Source organism: Loxodonta africana, chromosome 26 (assembly GCF_030014295.1).
Source record: "Loxodonta africana isolate mLoxAfr1 chromosome 26, mLoxAfr1.hap2, whole genome shotgun sequence".
NCBI classification, from domain to species: domain Eukaryota; kingdom Metazoa; phylum Chordata; class Mammalia; order Proboscidea; family Elephantidae; genus Loxodonta; species Loxodonta africana.
The window spans coordinates 33,592,120-33,614,910 of NC_087367.1; the positions used below are offsets into that span (position 1 = coordinate 33,592,120).

At 39.6% G+C, this 22,791-nt stretch overlaps 1 protein-coding gene across 6 annotated transcripts in view; it reads right to left on the minus strand.

Annotated features, from left to right (window-relative positions):
• The window catches only part of LTBP1 (latent transforming growth factor beta binding protein 1), a 737,180-nt gene that overhangs the window by 421,018 nt on the left and 293,371 nt on the right, over nt 1–22,791 (minus strand). For all 6 annotated transcript variants that reach the window (XM_064277221.1, XM_064277224.1, XM_064277220.1 and 3 more), the window contains exon 4: nt 19,208–19,377. In XM_064277221.1, coding sequence (XP_064133291.1) covers nt 19,208–19,377 — 170 coding nt within the window. The remainder of the gene's footprint in view (nt 1–19,207; nt 19,378–22,791) is intronic.

Genomic DNA, 22,791 nt, shown 5'->3' on the forward strand with positions numbered 1-22,791 from the left:
TGAACACAGGTGCAAAAATCCTCAACAAAATTCTAGCCAATAGAATTCAACAACATATCAAAAAACTAATTTACCATGACCAAGTGGGATTCATACCAGGTAATTATGCAGGGATGGTTCAACATTAGAAAAATAATTAATATAATCCATCACATAAATAAAACAAAAGACGAGAACCACATGATTTCATCAATTGATGCACAAAAGGCATTTGACAAAGTTCAACACCCATTCATGATAAAAAACTCTCAGCAGAATAGGAATAGAAGGAAAATTACTCAACATAATAAAGGACATTTATACAAAGCCAACAGCCAACATCATCTTAAATGGAGAAAGTCTGAAAGCATTCCCCTATAGACTGGGAACCAGACAAGGATCCCCTTTATCATCACTCTTATTCAGCACTCTGCAGGAGGTTCTAGCCAAAGATATTAGGCTAGATAAAGAAATAAATGGGATCCAGATTGGTAAGGAAGAAGTAAAAGTACCTCTATTTGTAGTTGACATGATCTTATACACAGAAAACCCTAAGGAATCCTCCAGAAAACTACTGAAACTAATAGAAGAGTTCAGCAGAGTATTGGGGTACAAGATAAACATATAAAAATCAGCTGGATTCCTCTACACCAACAAAAAGAACACTGAAGAGGAAATCACCAAATCAATACCATTTACAGTAGCCCCCAAGAAGAAAAAATAACTTAGGAATAAATCTACCAGAGATGTAAAAGGTTTATATAAAGAAAAATACAAAACACTTCTGCAAGAAACCAAAAGAGACCTACAAAAGTGGAAAAACATACCTTGCTCTTGGATAGGAAGACTTAACATTATAAAAATGTCTGTTCTACCAAAAGCAATATATAGGTACAATGCAACTTCAATTTCAACTCATTTTTTAATGAGATGGAGAAAGAAATCACCAACTTCATGTGGAAGGAAAAGAGGCACTGGATAAGTAAAGCATTATTGAAAAAGAAATACAAAGTGGGAGGCCTCACTCTACCTGATTTTAGAATCTATTATACCGCCACAGTAGTCAAAACAGCCTGGTACTTGTACAGATATATAGACCAATGGAAGAGAATTGAGAATCCAGACATAACTTCATCCACATATGAGCAGCTGATATTTGACAAAGGCCCAAAGTCAGCCAAATGGTGAAAAGATGGTTTAACATACGGTGCTGCCATAACTGGATATCCATCTGCAAAAAAATGAAACAAGACCCATACCTCACACCATGCACAAAAACTAACTCAAAATGGATCAAAGACCTAAATATAAAATCTAAAACAATAAAGATTATGGGAGAAAAAATAGGGACAACGCTAGGAGTCCTAATACATGGCATGGACGGTATACAAAACATTACTAACAATGCAGAAGAGAAACTAGATAACTGGGAGCTCCTAAAAATCAAGCACCTGTGCTTATCCAAAGACTTCACTAAAAGAGTAAAAAGATTACTTATAGACTGGCAAAAACTTTTTAGCTATGTCATTTCCAATCAGTGTCTGATCTCTACAAAAACTCAACTACAGAAAGATGAATAACCCAATTAAAAAATGGGCAAAGGATATGCACAGCCACTTCACTAAAGAAGACATTCAGGTAGCCAACAGATACATGAGGAAATGCTCATGATCATTAGCCATTACAGAAATGCAAATCAAAGCTACAATGAGATTCCATCTCACTCCAATAAGGCTCGCATTAATCCAAAAAACACAAAATAATAAATGTTGGAGATGTTGTGGAGAGACCGGAACACTTACACACTGCCGGTGGGAATGTAAAATGGTACGATCGCTTTGGAAATCGATTTGGCACTTCCTTAAAAAACTAGATATAGAATTACCATGTGATCCAGCAATACCACTCCTTGGAATATATCCTAGAGAATTAAGAGCCTTTACAGGAACAGATATATGCACACCCATGTTCACTGCAGCACTGCTTACAATAGCAAAAAGATGGAAGCAACCAAGGTGCCCACCAATAGACGAATAAACAGAAAAATATTACAGTATATTCACACCACAGAATACTATGCATCAATAAAGAACAACGACGAATCCGTGAAACATTTCATAACATGGAGGAATCTGGAAGGCATGATGCTGAGTGAAATTAGTCAGCTGCAAAAGGACAAATACTGTATAAGACCACAATTATAAGAACTGGAGAAACAGTCTAAACAGAGAAGAAAATATTCTTTGATGGTTACAAGAAGGGGGAGGGAAGTAGGGAAAGAGGGATGGAGAGGGGCTTTCACTAATTAGATAGTAGATAAGAATTATTTTAGGTGAAGGGAAAGACAACACACAATACAGGAGAGGTCAGCATAACTGGACTAAACTAAAAGCAAAGAAGTTTCCTGAAGACATTGAATGTTTCGAAGGCCAGTGTAGCAGGGACGGGGGTTTGGGGACCATGGTTTCAGGTTACATCAAAGTCAACTGTCATAATAATAACAAAATCTATTAAGAAAACATTCTGCATCCCACTTTGGAGAGTTGCTTCTCAGGCCTTAAACGCTAGCAAGCGGCCATCTAAGATGCATCAATGGGTCTCAACCCACCTGGAGCAAAGGAAAATGAAGAACACCAAAGACACAAGGTAATCATGACCTCAGGACAGAAAGGAGCACATAAACCAGAGACTGCATCGACCTGAGACCAGAAGAGCTAAGATGGTGCCCGGCCACAACCGATGACTGTACTGACAGGGAGTGCAATGGAGAGCCGCTGAAGGAGCAGGAGAGCAGTGGGGTGCAGATCCCAAATTCTCATAAAGAGACCAGACTGAGTCAGACCAACCTGACTGAGACTAGAAGGACCCCAGAGGTCACGGTCTCCAGACCTTCTGTTATCTCAAGTCAAGAGCCATTCCCAAAGCCAACTCTTCAGATACGGATTGGACAGACCATGGGATAGAAAATGATACTGGTGAAGAATGACCTTCTTGGATCAAGCAGACACATGAGACTATGTTGGCATCTCCTGTCTGGAGAGGAGATGAGAGAGCAAATGGGGTCAGAAGCTGGCTGAATGGACACAAAAACAGAGAGTGGAGGGAAGGAGTGTGCTGTCTCATTAAGGGGAGAGCAATTAGGAGTATATAGCAAGGTGTATATAAATTTTTGTATGAGAGACTGACTTGATTTTTAAGCTTTCATTTAAAGCACAATAAAAAGTTAAAAAAAGGGAAAAACACACTCAGCATTTCTCAAGCTGAAAGAACTGAAGAAAATATTCAAGCCTTAAGTTGCACTACTGAAGGAGTCTATGGGGAAAATATTTAATTATGCAGGAAGCAACAAAAAAGATGGAAGGAATACACAGAGTCACTGTACCAAAAAGAATTGGTCAATGATCAACCATTTCAGGAGGCAGCTTATGATAAAGAACCAACAGTACTCAATGAAGAAGTCCAAGCTAGACTGAAAGCACTGGCAAGAAACAAGCCTGCAGGAATTGATGGAATACCAATTGAAACTGTTTCAGTAAATGGGTGCAATGCTGGAAGTGCTCACTCATCTATGCCAAGAAATTTGAAAGACAGCTTTCCTGGTCAATTGACTGGAAGAGATCCATATTTGTGCCCATTCCAAGGAAAGGTGATACAACGGAATGTGGAAATCATCAAACAATATCATTAATATCACATGCAAGTAAAATTATGTGGAAGATAACTCAAAAATGGTTGCAGTAGTACATTCAGAAGGAGTTGCCAGAAACTGAAGCCGGGTTCAGAAGACAACATGGAACCAGGGATATCATTGCTGATGTCAGATGGATTTTGGGTGAAAGGAGAGAATACCAGAAGGATGTTTATCTGTGTTTTACTGACGATGCAAAAGCATTCTACTGTGTGGATCATAACAAATTATGGATAACATTGCCAAGAATAGAAATTTTAGAGCATTTAATTGTGCTCATACAAAACCTGTACACAGACCAAGAGGCATTTGTTCAAACAGAACAAGGGAATACTGCATGGTTTAAAATCAGGAAAGGTGTGCATCAGGGTTGTATTCCTTCACCATACTTATTCAATCTGTATGTTGAGCAAATAATCCAAGAAGCTGGACTATGATGAAGAAGGCAGCATCAAGATTGGAGGAAGACTCATTAACAACCTTCGATATGCAGATTATACAACCTTGCTTGCTGAACTTGAAGGAGACTTGAAGTACTTACTGATAAAGATCAAAGACCACAGCCTTCAGTATAGATTACACCTCAACATCAAGAAAACGCAAATCCTCACAACTGGACCAATAAGCAACATCATGATAAACAGAAAAAAGACTGAAGTTCCCAAGGATTCTATCTTTCTTGGATCCACAATCAACGCCTATGGAAGCAGCAGCCGAGAAATCGAATGACACATTGCACTGGGCAAATCAGCTGCAAAAGATTTCTTTAAAGTGTTAAAAAACAAAGACATCACCTTGAGAACTAAGATGCACCTTACCAAGCAATCAGCAACTATGTATGCAGAAATTGGACAAAGAATAACGAAGACCAAAGAAGAATTGACACATTTGAATTATGGTGTTGCTCAGAATATTGAATATACCATAGACTGCCAGAAGAATGAACAAATCTGTCTTGGAAGAAGTACAGCCAGAATGTTTCCTTAGAAGTGAGGATAGTGAGATTTCTTCTTAATTTGAACATGTTATCAGGAGGGACCTGTCCCTGGAGGACATCATACTTGATAGAGGGTCAGCAAAAAAGAGGAAGATCCTCAAAGAGATGGATTGACACAGTGGCTGCAACAATGGGCTCAAACATAGCAATAATTGTGATGATGACACAGGACCGGGCAGTGTTTCATTCTGTTGTGTATGGGGTCGCTATGAGTCGTATCCTACTAGATGGTACCTAACGACAACAACCACTTTTGTTATTTATTCTGGAATGCATGAAATGTTAGAAATAGGAGGAAAAAAGTTAAATAGGGCAAAGAAGCACTGACAAAAATATCTGTGCCTCCCTCTGTAAAAACAAACTAAAGCGCACTTAAATCATCCTTCATTTTCATGAAACATCTAGAAAGTTACAATAAAAAAAAAAAAAATCCAGCAAAAAGTATCCAGGTGAATCACAAAAGATGGGTATAATATTTTTAACTCGTGAGTGCAGGAAAAAACACACACACACACACACACATAAATCAAAAAATTCTGTTGTTTGAAATATTCTGTAACCCCACAGAAGTAAAGCAGATGCCTGCTTCAGAAGGCTACTCGTGGAATGTGAGCGGAATGCATGGGAGGAAGAGCTCTCATTTCTGGTGGACCAGTCAGGAGGTTGCAATCATGAGACCCACCTGTAGCCGTTAATTGGCATTCATTACAAACAGGAGCACAGCTGCCCACTGTGTGTGGCTCCAGACCTCACTAGGGGAGAGCACTCAATCCCACCCCTGGAGCCAAGAGGCCATCAGCAGTACCCCAAATAACCTCCCTCACCTGCCCTAACGATGCTTTTATTATTTTTACCAAAGCTTTTAAATCTGTTTCTAGGATACAGGAATTTTTAAATAATGATAATGGGTTTTTCCTTTTTTTTTTTTTGCAAAAGCAACCAGTGTCTGATTAAAATGTTCTCATTCAGTTAAAAGACTAGAAACTTCAAAGAGCAAATTTGTGAAGTGCAATGAGGGCTAAAAAAAATTTTTTTAATGAATATCTGCTTTATGGATAATGTTAGAAGCTCAAAAATGGACTATCTAAATATTATACGCACACACGTTTTGAATGAATGTAGACAATATATGAATATGTGTGTTCATTCATTCATTCATCCATTTATTTAATGGTTTTAAACTCGGCCCTATCAGAAGAATTACTGAAATATAATATTGTAATTATTAGAGAATACAGGTTTTCCTCCTACTTCGCCCTGTATTAACTCCTATTTCTCCTGTATAAAGAAGCCCTAGTGATGCAGTGGTTAAAGCGCTCGACTGCTAACAGAAAGGTTGACAGTTTGAAACCACCAGAGGCTCTGCAGAATAAGATGTAGCAGTTTGCTTCCACAGGGATTTACAGCCTTGGGAACCCTATGGGGTCACTATGAGTCAGAATCATCTCGATGGTGGTGGTTCCTTTTTTTATTTTGGTGGCAGAAACAGTTAAGCACTTGACTACTTACTGGAAGGTCGGTGGTTAGAACTCACCCAGAGGCACCTCGAAAGTAAAGCCTGGAGATCTGCTTCTGAAAAGTCACAGCCTTGAAAATCCTATGGAGTAGTTCTACTTTGTACACACACTGTCACCATAAATCAGAATCAACTCAATCGCAAGTAACAACAACGACATCTTCGATTCAGTGGGTCTCAACACCCAGAGAGATCCTTGAATATTTTTGTTTGTTATGAAATCTCAGGCTTTTGGGATTAAAATCTCCTTGTCTGGCACTAAAGGCTGCCCACTGGGGAATTTGAACTACACCTACATAATCCTTCACTCTAAAAGGTTTTCCTCCACCATGGTTTCATATTGCTAAATGATATTGCTTCTAGCAATATCAGTTGTTGTTGTTGTTGTTAGGTGCCGTCAATTCGGTTCTGACTCACTGCAACCCTACAGGGCACAGCAGAACGGCCCCTAGGGTTTCCAAGTAGTAGTTGGTAAATTTGAACTGCTGACTTTTTGGTTAGCACTTAACCACTACATCACCAGGGCTCCAGGTGGCACAGTGGTTAAGAGCTACAGCTCTTAAAAAAACCAACACAATGGGTTTTAGTGATATCCAACAATATGAAAACAGCAGGGGAGGTAAATCTGTTAGAGTGACAGATTATGTAGGTATAGTTCAGATTCCCCAGTGGCCAGCCTTTAGTGCCAGAGAAGGAGATTGCTAGGTGAGCTTCTAAGGAGCCCTGGTGGTGCAGTGGTTAAGCACTCGGCTGCTAACTGAAAGGCTGGCAGTTTGAAACCAATAGCCACTCTACAAGAGAAAGATGTGGCACCAACAGAGTCCTATGTGGGTGCTTATTATCCTCAAGGTCTTTTTCTAGTGAGCTGTGCCAAATTAACCTATGTGACTTATTTGGGTCCGTTCCTGAGCATATGCTATTTTAATAATTTACACTAACCAGTTGCATAAGATCATGTTTCAAATGTTCTCTCATTTCAATTTTTCTTCCTATGGGTTAAAAATACTACTAAATTGAGTATAAATGAATTTGGTTTATATACTCAATTCTTTCATACAAGTTACCAATGAAGACACTTAATAAAACAGATAACTGCACCCCACTCCAACCCACAAACTTTTGAGCTGGTGAACTCCATTATTCAGAGTTGATAACTTTTATATACTTAAGTATTTTTTATGATTTTGTAAAAATTCAGATATAATTCACATACCCTAAGGCATGGATTGAATTGTGTCCCCCAAAAATATCTTTCAACTTGGCTAGGTCATGATTCCCTTGTATGATTGTCTACCATTTTAACCATCTGATGTGATTTCCCTATGTGTTATAAATCCTATTACTATTACTATTATGGGTCTGAATGGACTCGACAGCAGTGGGCTGGGATGACTGTAATAAGACGGATTAGCGGCAGTTATACTGATGAGATCTACAAGATTAGATAGTGTCTTAAGCCAATCTATTTTGAGATATAAAAGAGAGAAGTGAGCAGAGAGACATGGGGACCTCATATCACCAAGAAAGGAGCGCCAGGAGCAGGGCACATCCTTTGGACCTGAGGTTCCTGCACCGAGATGCTCCCAGACCAAGGGAAGACTGATGACAAGAACCTTCCTCCAGGGCCGACAGACAGAGAAAACCTTCCCCTGGAGCTGACACCCTGACTTGGGACTTGTAGCCTACTAGACACTGAGAGAATAAATTTCTCTTTGTTAAAGCCATCCACTTGTAGCATTTCTGTTATAGCAGCACTAGATGACTAGGACGCCATAGAATTTATCCTTTTCAGTCATACAATTCATTGGTTTTTAGTATATTCACAAGATTGTGCAACCATCACCAGTATCTAATTCTAGAACATTTTCACCATCCCTAAAAGAAATCCCATACCCATTAGCAATCACTCCTAATTCTCCCCTTCCTCCAACTCCTAGAAACTACTAATCTACTTTCTGTTACTATAGATTTGCCTATTCTGGACATTTCATATAAACGGAATCATATAACATGTGCCCTTTTTGTGTCTGGCTTCTTTGACTTAACATATTTTCAAGATTCATCCACGTTGTAGCACGCATCAGTACTTAATTTCTTTTTATGACTGAATAATATTAGTTTATAAGGAACAATGCAATCATCATTCATCAGTTAATAGACATTTAGGTTGTTTCCACTTTTGGCTATTATGAATAATGTTGCTGTGAACATTCATTCATATGTTTTTGTGAGGACGTGTTTTCAATTCTCTCGGATATATACCTAGGAGTGGAGCTGCTAGGTCATATAGAAACTCTATGCTTAACTTTTTTTTTAATTAATTTTTATTGTGCTTTAAGTGAAAGTTTACAAATCAAGTCAGTCTCTCATACAAAAATTTATACACACTTTGCTATACACTCCTAATTGCTCTCCCCCTAATGAGACAGCACACTCCTTCCCTCCACTCTCTCTCTTCATTTCCATTCGGGCAGCTTCTGGCCCCCTTTACCCTCTCATCTCCCCTCCAGACAGGAGATGCCAACACAGTTTCATGTGTTTACTTGATCCAAGAAGCCCGTTCTTCACCAGGAACATTTTCCATCCCACATTCCAGTCCAATCCCTGTCTGAAGAGTTGGCCCTGGTAATGGTTCCTGTCTTGGGCTAACAGAAGGTGTGGGGGCCATGACCTCCGGGGTCATTCTAGTCCCAGTCTGACCATTAAGTCTGGTCTTTTTATGAAAATTTGGGGTCTGCATCCCACTGCTCTCCTGCTCCCTCAGGGATTCTCTGGTGTGTTGCCTGTCAGGGCAGTCATCAGTTGTGGCCAGGCACCATCTAGTTCTTCTGGTCTCAGGCTGATGTAGTCTCTGGTTTATGTGGTCCTTTCTGTCTCTTAGGCTCATAGTTACCTTGTGTCTTTGGCGTTCTTTATTCTTCCTTGTTCCAGGTGGGTTGAGACCAATTGACACATCCTAGATGGCCGCTTGCTAGCATTTGAGACCCCAGATGCCACTCACCAAAGTGGGATGCAGAATGTTTTCTTAATAGATTTTATTATGCCAATTGACTTAGATGTACCCTGAATATGCTTAACTTTTTGAGGAACTTAGGTGATACCTTAATATGATACATTCCGGCCACATGACCTTTCCTGTTCATCCAGTGAAAATGTATTTTCCACCAATATCAAAAGGCTTCCTGTAAACAACCAAGAAATACATTCATCACTTTCCCAACTACTATGTGGCCTGTCACTATAACATTACAGGAAACCAGACTTACCAAACACAGGTGGTTTCTATTCTGCCTTCAAACAAAGTGGAGATGTATCTGAAACTTGTCATGGTATGGAAGATAGATCAATGGGTGGCACTGACACTGAAGAACAGTTGGTTATAGACAGGGTATCTTGGGCAGCTTTTGGTTCAATTGTCTATCAGGTCTAAAATCCGGATGTTTTTACTAGATCCAGAGACTGTAAGTCTCTAGATCAAGGGTAAGCAAACTACAGCAGGTAAGCCAAATCTAGCCAGCTGCCTGATTTGTTAGAACCTATGAACTAAAAACAGTTTTTACATTGTTTGATGGTTACTTTTTAAATATTTACAGGTGCCCATGCCCATTGCCTTCAAGTCAATTCCAACTCATAGTAGCTACCTAATATCCTCAGTTTTGCCTGTTGGCTCCCAAAACATAAAATATTTACTAGCTGGTCCTTAAGAAATAGTTTGCCATGCAAATTATATTCTGTTAAACCCATGAATACAGCACAGCACCAACTTATTAATTTATCACTGTTGTTAGCTCCTGTGGAGTTGGACCCTGACTCATGGTGACCCCAAGCACAATGGGATTGGAACATTCATATCCATAGAGTTTTCACTGGCTGATCTGGGGAAGCAGGTCACCTTCTTCCTAGTCTAAGTCTGGAAGCTCCATCGTAGCACACAAAAGCCTCCACTGACAGACGGGTGGTGGCTGTGTGTGAGGTGCATTGACCAGAATTGAACTCAGGTCTGCTGCACGGAAATGAGAATTTTCCAGTGACCAGAGAACATCAGGATGTCAGGTTACCTAGGAAGTGACTTAGAAAGCTGGTAAATACACAGAATCAATATAAAAAATAAAAAGTACGTGCACATTGGGCACAGAGGTATGTCAGTGAAACTCTGGAATATTCTAAAAAAATATTCATTTCTCACAACAGAGAACACTTATCTAGCAACGTGACGGCTTATTTCTCCCTATCTACTTTGCTTTATCTGGAGAGTGCTAGGTTTAACACAATAACACATTCTGCTTTACTGAATCCATTCCACCCCCCCTCAATCCTACCACTTTCCTGCTTATTCCAATTAATTTCATGTCTCCTTTCAGCTGTCAACAGTAAATCCTTATTCACTCAGGCTTGTAGAGCTTCTGCTTCCTCCTGTTATGAGCTGATTAAGTTACCAATGCTTGGAGCTCTAAGCAGGCATCATTATTGCTGCTTGTAAGATATCAATAGTAAACCTACCAGTTGGTAATTAATTACTGGGATCTACCTTTTTTTCCGTGCACCGGACAATGTTTCATTGTTATACATAAGATTGCCATGAGTCAGAGCCAACTCAACAGCAGCTAACAACCATTTCTGCCCCTTTTAGAAGGGGAAGACAACATTTGTTCTTTGCTAACTTTAATGTTTTCTCTAGTTCTCATAGCTTCCCAAAGATAATGGCAGTGAGACTGTCTTAGTCATTCAATCCCTCAACCTCATCCCAAGATACATCATGCCCAATTGATCTTAATATCTTTTGTTGCTAAATAGCCAGAATTACCTGCTTCTATTGTTTGACCTTCAAATATTTCAGAAAAATGAGAAATTAGTATGTTTGCATTTGATCTTTTCTACAAAAATGAAGATACTGAAAGTTCCTGCTTTTCCTCAGACTTCTGTTATTAACTTTGTTTTCCTATTACATGCAATTCCTTGGAGCCTCCTCTTTCACCTAAAACAGAGTTGGAATGTGGGGAGACAGAAAACTTTTAGGTCCTTGCTACTACTCAGACATCTTTTCAGTTTTAACCTTCCTACTGCTGTTCTCAATTTTGTGATCTCAGGATCCTTAATGATCCTGCCAAAATCCTTCTTTTTAAAGCTTTCTTATCAGCCCTCCAGGGCACTTCAAAGCTCTGACCTAGGCAAAAACAGCCACATCTCCCTTCTTATCCTTCCCGTATGCCTAACTGTTTCAGTTAATTCTTGAGCCTCTACTGAACAACAGCCATGTTTGGGGGGTGGCACAGAGAACTCCATCCTTGTGATAATGTGTCAGCCTAAATCACTTTACTAGCTCCCCACTATGAAGAAAACACATCTAAACAGGAAGAGTGGGAAATCTGGGGGCAATGTCAAGAGGAAACATATCTCCAGGATCTTCTGAAATGCAATTTCATCTTCCAGAAGACAACAAGGCTTTGAGAGTTTACATATGTGCGTGTGTATATAATATAACCAAACCCGTTGTCAAGTCGATTCCAACTCATAAAAACCTTAAAGAATAGAGCAGAACTGCCCCACAGGGTTTCCAAGGAGCACCTGGTGGATTCAAACTGCCGATCTTTTGGTTACCAGCCATAGCTCTTAACCACTACGCCAGCAGGGTTTCCAATATATTTTATATATGTGTATATATTATGGAAACCCTGGTGGCATAGTGGTTAAGTGCTACGGCTGCTAACCAAAGGTTCAGCAGTTCGAATCTGCCAGGCGCTCCTTGGAAACTCTATGGGGCAGTTCTATTCTCTCCTATAGGGTCGCTATGAGTCAGAATCGACTCGACGGCACTGGGTTTGGTTTTTCGTTTGGTATATATTATATATACCAAAAAACCAAACCAAACCCACTGCCATCAAGTTGATTCCAACTCATAGTGACCCTATATGTATGTGTATATATGTATATGTATTATATACACACATATACAATATATATGTCTGTTTATAATGGTATATTTATATTTATATAAACTTATATTTTATATATTATACAATATTATATATTACACATATATGTGTGTACATATATACATTGCATATATAATACATATGTGTATATATAATGGAAACCCTGGTGAAACAGTGGTTAAGCACTACGGCTGCTAAACAAAAGGTCAAGCAGTTCAAATCCACCAGGTGCTCCTTTGGAAATTATATGGGGCAGTAGTACTCTATCCTCAGGGTTGCTATGAGTCGGAATCGACTCGACAGCAGGTTTTTGGTATATGTGTGTGTATATATATACATATGCATATACATACACACACACAGATGAACCTTCAAAACTCTCTTCTCATCAGATTCTAATTTTAGAGTACTTCTAAAAATAAATAATCTATATAAGGAAATGAAAAATACCTCTTTTTGAAAAGGCTTATTTTTAAAATTACGTTAAGAAAAATATTATATTCTCAAAGGATATTTGAGGAGCCCTGGTGGCTCAGGATAAGCGCTTAGCTGCTAACTGAGGTCGGAGGTTCGAACTTACCAGCCGCTCCACAGGAGAAAGATGTGGCTGTCTCCTTACGTAAAAATTACACCTTCGATCATTGAAGTCATTATGCAAAAGATCACAATAATCAAAAAGAGGGACTAAATACAGGAGGCACAGAACTTCCATACAGAGAGGAAAACAAGGCAATATAGGACGAAACAAGTTAGGTTTTTACTTAGAAATACAGGGGCAAATACTAAGGTAAACACAAAGAGGTCTAACAATTCCATAACTCAAAATAAAAACCAAGAAAAACATAACGACTCAGCAAACATAAATTCGACTACTATGAAAATGAGGAACACACAATTTACAAAAAAAATCTGAGCACAAAAAAGTAAGTGGAAAACTGAAACTGTCAACAACACACACAAAAAGGCATCAAAACGACAGCACTAAACACATTCTTATCTATAATTACACTGAATGTAAATGGACTAAATGCACCAATAAAGAGACAGAGAGTCTCAGACTGGAAAAAGAAACACGATCCGTCTATATGCTGCCTACAAGAGACACACCTTAGACTTACAGACACAAACAAACTGAAACTCAAAGGATGGAAAAAAATATATCAAGCAAACAACAATCAAAAAAGAGCAGGTGCAGCAATATTAATTTCTGACAAAATAGACTTCAAAGTTAAATCCACCACAAAGGATAAAGAAGGACACTACATAATGATTAAAGGGACAATTGACCAGGAAGATATAACCATATTAAACAGTTATGCACCCAATGACAGGGCTGCAAGATACATAAAACAAACTTTAACAGAACTGAAAAGTGAGATAGACACCTCCACAATTATAGTAGGAGACTTCAACACACCACTTTCGGAAAAGGACAGGAATTCCAGTAAGAAGCTCAATAGAGACACGGAAGACCTAATTGCTACAATCAATGAACTTGACCTCACAGACCTATACAGAACACTCCACCCAATAGCTGCAAAACATACTTTTTTTTTCTAGTGCACATGGAACATTCTCTAGAATACACCACATATTAGGTCATAAAATAAACCTTTGCAGAATCCAAAACATCGAAATATTACAAAGCATCTTCTCAGACCACAAGGCCATAAAAGTGGAAATCAATAACAGAAAAACCAGGGAAAAGAAATCAAATACTTGGAAACTGAACAATACCCTCCTGAAAAAAGACTGGGTTATAGAAGACATAAAGGAGAGAATAAAGAAATTCATAGAATGCAACGAGAACAAAACCATTTCCTATCAAAACCTCTGGGACACAGCAAAAGCAGTGCTCAGAGGTCAATTTATATCGATAAATGCACACATACAAAAAGAAGAAAGAGCCAAAATCAAAGAACTGTCCCTACAACTTGAACAAATAGAAAAGTGAGCAACAAAAGAATCCATCAGGCACTAGAAGAAAACAAATAATAAAAGTTAGAGCTCAACTAAATGAAATAGAGAACAGAAAAACAACTGAAAGAATTAACAAAGTCAAAAGCTGGTTCTTTGAAAAAATTAACAAAATTGATAAACCATTGGCCAGACTGACTAAAGAAATACAGGAAAGGAAACAAATAACCCGAATAAGAGACGAGATGGGCCATATCACAACAAACCCAACTGAAATTAAAAGAATCATATCAGATTATTACGAAAAATTGTACTCTACCAAATTTGCAAACCTAGAAGAAATGGATGAATTCCTACAAAAACACCACCTACCTAAACTAACACAATCAGAAGTAGAACAACTAAATAGACCCGTAACAAAAAAAGAGACTGCTAAGGTAATCAAAAAACTCCCAACAAAAAAAAAAAGCCCTGGCCCAGACGGCTTCACTGCAGAGTTCTACAAACTTTCAGAGAAGAGTTAACACCACTACTACTAAAGGTATTTCAAAGCATAGAATATGATGGAATACTACCTAACTCATTCTATGAAGCCACCATATCCCTGATACCAAAACCAGGTAAAGACACCACAAAAAAAGAAAATTACAAACCTATATCCCTCATGAACATAGATGCAAAAATCCTCAACAAAATTCTAGCCAATACAATTCAACAACATATCAAAAAAATAATCCACCACGACCAAGTGGGATTTATACCAGGTATCCAAGGTTGGTTTAATATTAGAAAAACCATTAATGTAATCCACCATATAAATAAAACAAAAGACAAAAACCACATGATCTTATCAATTGATACAGAAAAGGAATTTGACAAAGTCCAAAACCCATTCAGGATAAAAACTCTCAGTAAAATAGGAATTGAAGGAAAATTCCTCAACATAATAAAGGGCATCTATACAAAGACAACAGCCAACATCATCCTAAATGGAGAGAGCCTGAAAGCATTTCCCTTGAGAATGGGAACCAGACAAGGATGCCCTTTATCACCACTCTTATTCAACATTGTGCTAGAGGTCCTAGCCAGAGCAATTAGGCTAGACAAAGAAATAAAGGGCATCCGGATTAGCAAGGAAGAATTAAAAGTATCTCTATTTGCAGATGACATGATCTTATACACAGAAAACCCTAAGGAATCCTCCAGAAAACTACTGAAACTAATAGAAGAGTTCAGCAGAGTCTCAGGTTACAAGATAAACATACAAAAATCACTTGGATTCCTCTACATCAACAAAAAGAACATCAAAGAGGAAATCACCGAATCAATACCATTCACAGTAGCCCCCAAGAAGATAAAATACTTAGGAATAAATCTTACCAAAGGTGTAAAAGACCTGTACAAAGATAACTACAAAGTACTAGTGCAAGAAACTAAAACGGACCTCCATAAGTGGAAAAGCATACCTTGCTCATGGATAGAAGACTTAACATAATAAAAATCTCTATTCTACCAAAAGCCATCTATACATACAATGCACTTCTGATCCAAATTCCAATGACATTTTTTAAAGTGATGGAGAAACAAATCACCAACTTAACATGGAAGGGAAAGAAGCCCCAGATAAGTAAAGCATTACTGAAAAAGAAGAAGAAAGTGGGAGGCCTCACTCCACCTGATTTTAGAACATATTATACAGCCACAGTAGTCAAAACAGCCTGGTATTGGTACAACAACAGGCACATAGACCAGTGGAACAGAATTGAGAACCCAGATATAAATCCATCCACATATGAGCAGCTGATATTTGACAAAGGTCCAGTGTCAATTAATGGGGGAGAAGATAGTCTTTTTAACAAATGGTGCTGGCATAACTGGATATCCATTTGCAAAAAACTGAAACAGGACCCATACCTCACACCATGCACAAAAACTAACTCCATGTTGATCAAAGACCTAAACATAAGGACTAAAACGATAAAGATCATGGAAGAAAAAATAGGGACAACCTTAGGAGCCCTAATACAAGGCATAAACAGAATACAAAACATTACAAAAATGATGAAGAGAAACCAGATAACTGGGAGCTCCTAAAAATCAAACACCTATGTTCATCTAAAGACTTCATCAAAAGAGTAAAAAGACCCCCTACAGATTGGGAAAAAATTTTCAGCTATGACATCTCTGACCAGCGCCTGATCTCTAAAATCTATATGATTCTGTTAAAACTCAACCACAAAAAGACAAACAACCCAATCAAGAAGTGGGCAAAGGACATGAACAACACTTCACTAAAGAAGATATTCAGGCGGCTAACAGATACATGAGAAAATGCTCTCAGTCATTAGCCATTAGAGAAATGCAAATTAAAACTACGATGAGATGCCATCTCACTCCAACAAGGCTGGCATTAATCCAAAAAGCACAAAATAATAAATGTTGGAGAGGCTGTGGAGAGATTGGAACTCTTATACACTGCTGGTGAGAATGTAAAATGGTACAACCACTTTGGAAATCTATCTGGCGTTTTCTTAAAAAGTTAGAAATAGAACTACCACACAACCTAGAAATCCCACTCCTCAGAATATACCCTAGAGAAATAAGAGCCTTTATATGAACAGATATATGCACACCCCTGTTTACTGCAGCACTGTTTACAATAGCAAAAAGCTGGAAGCAACCAAGGTGTCCATCAACGGATGAATGGTTAAATAAATTATGGTACATTCACACAACGGAATACTACACATCAGTAAAGAACAGTGACCAATCTGTGAAACATTTCATAACATGGAGGAACCTGGAAGGCATTATGCTGAGTGAAATTAGTCAGATGCAAAAGGACAAATACAGTATAAGACCACTATTATAAGCTCTCGAGAAATAGTATAAACTGAGAAGAACACATTCTTTTGTGGTTATGAGAGGGGGGAGGGAGTGAGGGTGGGAGAAGGTTATTTACTGATTAGTTAGTAGGTAAGAACTACATCAGATGAAGGGAAGGACAACACTCAATACATGGAAGGTCAGCCCAATTGGACTGGACCAAAAGCAAAGAAGTTTCCGGGATAAACTGAATGCTTCAAAGGTCAGTGGAGCAAGGGCGTGGGTTTGGGGACTATGGTTTAAGGGGACTTCTAAGTCAATTAGCATAATAAACTCTATTATGATAACATTCTGTATCCCACTTAGAAGTGTGGCGTCTGGGGTCTTAAATGCTAACAAGTGGCCATCTAAGATGCATCAACTGGTCTCAACCCATCTGGATCAAAGGAGAATGAAGAACACCAAGGTCACACGATAACTATGAGCCCAAGAGACAGAAAGGGGGCCACATGAACTAGAGACTTACATCATCCTGAGACCAGAAGAACTAGATGGTGCCCGGCCACAACTGATGACTGCCCTGACAGGGAGCACAACAGAGAACTCCTGAGGGAGCAGGAGAACAGCGGGATGCAGACCCCAAATTCTCATAAAAAGACCAGACTTAATGGTCTAAGACTAGAAGAATCCCAGCGGTCATGGTCCCCAAACTTTCTGTTGGCACAGGACAGGAACCATTCCCGAAGACAACTCATCAGACATGGAAGGGACTGGACAATGGGCTGCAGAGAGATGCTGATGAAGAGTGAGCTACTTGTATCAGGTGGACACTTGAGACTGTACTGTCATCTCCTGTCTGGAGGGGCGATGGGAGGGTAGAGAGGGTTAGAAACTGACAAAAAGGTCACGAAAGGAGAGACTGGAAGAAGGGCGCGGGCTGACTCATTAGGGGGAGAGTAATTGGGAGTGTGTAGTAAGGTGTATATAAGCTTACATGTGACAGACTGACTTGATTTGTAAACTTTCACTTGAAGCACAAGAAAAAATATTTAAAAAAAAAAAAAAATTACAGCCTTGGAAACCCTACATGGCAGTTCCGCTCTGTCCTACAGAATCACTATGACTCGCACTGACTTAACAACAACAGATTTTTAAGGGATATTCACATAGATGAGAACAGGCTATGAACTCCTACACTAAAGAACTGAGATCCTTAAAAACAACATGGATATGTCTATTCTTATTTATATGACTTGGGAGATGAACTAAATTATTTCTCCCCTGTCTATGATCCCAGAGCTTGCTTTCCTCACCATCTCTATAAACCACAACGAACTATATTGCTCTGGGATCCAGCCTCAGCCCACAGAGTAGAATTTTCTTAAAAGATGTACAAACGTTCTATTAGAATTCTGAGAGAAGAATTGATCTCTTTATGTTCAGCACAGAAATCAAGAGGTATAGGTGGGCCTAGGGAATCAAATCCATAGCAGATAGCTAACGTGGATGTCTAAAATGCCAAACACTAGTACAAATTCTATGTCTGCTACTCATACTATTCCTGGTGGTGATATAGTCCTTTTCCACTTCACACTGGCGTTCTCCTCCACTACTTATGGCATAGGCAGGCAGGCAGCGCGAACACAGCAGGAAGCTGCTGGACCTAGAGTGCTCTCGCCTCTGAACGGTCTGCTGCTTCAATCCAGAAAGCTTCTTCCAGATGCTGCCAGCAGACACTGTGTAATACCTAAACCACAAATCATCACATTCCCCACCCTTTGAGCCAGGGCTTGTCCTTGAGCTTCCCACATAGTGAGATATTAACCAAGCTGGCCACTGACACAATAACTCTTTACAAATTCAGAGTAAAATCTGCCACACCATCTGCTTGATATGCTGAAAAATGGGTAGACCTCGTAACATAAAAATATGCAATAGAGGTGAACCTTTCAGAGTAATACAGGACATTTCAGACATTTCACCAAAAAAAAAAAAGGATTCTGGCTAGCTTATTAAAGAAAATATTTTATCAACATAAAAATATCAGACATAGAACCGTATCAAAAATTAGAGCAAGTGTGCCTTGGAAATGGAGCCCTCTTGCAAAGACAGAATTGAAGGCAGGTCACTTCAGGTTCCTTTCCAACATCCAGGAAAACTGCTTTTCCTCAAAAAAAAGGAAACCATGCTAAATATCTGCTGTCTGGTTGTTTTGGGAAGCAATGTGGATTTTTTTTTTTAATGACTCTTGAATTTATCTACTGTGACACAATAAAACCATTTAACCGATCCAAATGCTTCCAAATTATGACACTATAACTTAGGAAAATGGCTGACTGGACTATACTCACACTGGAAAGGTGCCACTCCTGGATCCTGCCCATAGCTTAAGGGGAATGAGCCTTCAGTGGACTGCTCTCCCGAAATCACCTTCTGGGCAGGAAAGTACTTGGACTTCATCACGTATTCCTGGGTCTGGCCATGATGAATCATCACATTCTGTGAGGAAAGGGGCGTCATTCTGGGAAGAAACAAAGCAAGGATAAGGAGTTGAATAACAGACTTTTAAAAGTAAGTCAACTGAGAAGGAAAGAATAAGAAATTAATCAAACTTAGAAAGGAGCATAAATCCCATGCAAAGCTCATTTTTTCCTCCAATTACAGTAGCAAACCATTCATGACATATAAGGAATGAACAGCCTACCCTTGGGAAGCTACAACATAAAAGTGACTGCTTGCTTAGTCAAAAAGCATAAACAGGCCATCAGAGTTGGGTTTTATCAGAAGACTTGGAGCACGGCTACTACAAGCTTTCATGCAAAACACAGCACTTAATCTAAGAAAAAGACAAAGGCCTACACATGAATATGTACATATATATGAAAGGTATATTTTATACACACTTATAAATAGATGGACTATATTACAAATGGGAAGGAGAAAAAACAGGGAAGGAATAGACAGACTATGGGAAGGGAGTAATGCAAGAAACTATCAGCTTGATCAGTTTAGCAACATCAACTGTACACAACTGAGAGCTCACACAGTACAGTGAGGTCTTCCAACTCTTCTTCATGCTAGCAGGAAGTTGCTTAACCTTTCTGATCCTCAGTTTTCTTATCTCCTATCATAAAATGTCTGCCACACAGGCTAAGAAAAATGCCTGTAAAAACTTGAACACAAAAAAACTAAAACAGAAAGGGAAGGAGGGGATGATAGGGGGAGGAGGGAGGAAGGAAGGGAGGGAGGGGAAAAAGGAAGATCTTTAATTCCCTCTCGAAACATAATTATGATGATTCTTCAGAGGGAAAACAAACATGCAAATTACTTACTCCAGCTAACACTTCTCCAGTTTTTTTTATGCTGTAACTCATAATGATATAAACTGCATTACTCAGGTTAAATGTTACATAATCCAGTGCCGTAGAGTCAATTCCAACTCATAGCGACCATACAGGACAGAGTAGGACTGCCCCATAGAGTTTCCAAGGAGCGCCTGGTGGATTCAAACTACCAACCCTTTGGTTAATCAGCTGTAGCACTTAACCACTATGCCACCAGGGTTTCCCTGAATGTTACATAAGCTCCTATAAATAACAAGTAGCCCTGGTTGTACAGTGGTTAGAGCTCGGCTGCTAACCAAAAGGTTGGAGGTTCAAATCCACCAGCCGTTCCTTGGAAACCCTATGGGGCACTTCTACTCTGTCCTATAGAGTTGCTATGAGTCAGAATCAACTCAACAGCAATGGGTTTATAAATAACAAGAATAAAAATGATAACTAATGATGGTTTTTTTGATCTTTTCAACTTGAGTCAAGACTTGTGGCAATTGCTGAATACAATTACTGTATTTTCATTCTCCTGGTCCAACCCTTTATTTTCTATGACAGTTCTCATGTAATGTAGTCTTTTAAATAATATGCCTTTTGGCAGATGCAATCATTCCCAGATGGAGAGAAACAAAATCATTAGTTCAAGATCACTAATACCCCACTGCCATCGAGTCGATTCTGACTCATAGTGACCTACGGACAGAGTAAAACTGCCCCATAAAGTTTCCAAGGCTGTAATCTTTATAGGAGCAGGCTGCCACATCCTTCTCCTGTGAATATCACTAACAAGTAATGCAAAAGATAAAGAAAATATACCAACTAATTCCAGAATACACAAAATTGCTACTCAATCATTAGGACAGTGCACTTTAGCAAAGAACTGAGCCTCAGGAAAGAAACCTACTCTCCTGTGTAACCGGACCCAAAAACTTAGTCTTAATGAGGGAACGGAGTCTCTAGGTAGTGCAAACACTTAACACGCTTGGCTGCTAACTAAAAGCTAGGAGGTTCGAGTCCACCCAGAAGCTCCTTAGTAGAAAGCCCTGACAATCTAATTCCAAAAAACCAGCCACTGAAAAAACCCTATGGAGTACAGTTCTATTCTGACACAAAAGGGGTCACCATGAGTCGGAATCAACTCAACGGCAACTGGTTAATGAAGGAATATCTGAACGAAAGGAAGAAATGACACCACAGCAGGTCAGTGGGAAAGGTATATTGCCAAGCCACCAAAAACATAAAGCAGTAAGAGTTTTAGATGAACAGTCCATTCTATTCATTCTAGTTGGGGGTGACGAAAGCGCTATTCTGTGGCACAGGCATCCTTGAGAGATAAAAGAGTAGAAGCAGCTAGGATTATGGGTGCTCCCCTCCTAAACAGTCAGGAATCCCTTTAAATCCTGTAGTCCCAGGAAAGCCTGGGGAAGTCCATTTAGGGCCTGGACTTTACCAGATGCAATGCCATGCAAGGGTACTGCCTTTGTCATCAGACTAATGACACAATTACTAAAAGCCTAAGGCCTAACACTGTAAATACTTTTGTTTTGAGGATTTAAGTGTTGGTTTGAACTTTAAGTATGTTTGGTTGAAATGGAGTAAAAAGCAAAACAGCTGGGCACATCTGGTGGTGACCGATAATAACCACAAGTCTGTTCTGTTAGCCCCATAGGAAGGAAAAGTCCTTCTCATCTCAGGGGCAACTTGCTCTTGGCCTTGCTGTCTGTCACCCTGTCGCAACACTGCTGGGACCTGCTTAGAAAAGTAGGGCCCACTCAGTTCAGGGGGGACAAGCCAACATTGCAAGAGGTCTTCAGACTGCTAGAACTAATTGCTGCTCTGACCACTGAGGTAAAATCGGGGCCTGCCTCCTAGCTGAGGGCTGCTCTGACCACTGAGGTGAGACTGGGAGCCTGCCTTCTAGCTGAGGGCTGCTCTGACCACTGAGGTAAGACTGGGAGCCTGCCTTCTAGCTGAGGGCTGCTCTGACCACTGGGATGAGACTGGGGACCTGCTTCTAGCTGACAGCCTCACTTCTCTCCCCTCTGAATCAGGGAAGCATGGGGCAGCAGTAAATAAGCTGTGGCTGTAACTTGAAAGCACATGTATGCATGGGCTCCTTTTCCCTAAAAAAACAAATAAATAAGACTAAGGTATACCAGATCTAGACCCTGAGTTAACAACCCTCAACCATCACTAACTTAAGGAGATTTGTGTCTTGGCAGTGGTACTTCAGACCCACTAAAGCAGTAAACCAATTGCCATCGAGTCAATATTGGCAATCTCACATGTGTCAGAGTAAAACTGTGCTCCACAGGGTTTTCAGTGGCTGATTTTCAGGAAGTAAATTTTCAGGCTTTTCTTCCAAGGCACCTCTGGGTGGACTTGAACCTCCAACCTTCCAGCTAGTGACCAAACATGTTAACTATCTGCACCACCCAGGCTCCTGGGTCCCACTACTGTGTAAGTATTCCCTAAGTTACAAACCCATTGCAAATATGGTGCTCCACAGAGCTGCCCTCCTCTTCCTGCACCTCCTCTTCCTTTTCTCCAACGCGAAGGTCTAAGTGCACATGTTCATACAGATAAACACACCCTGACAAACT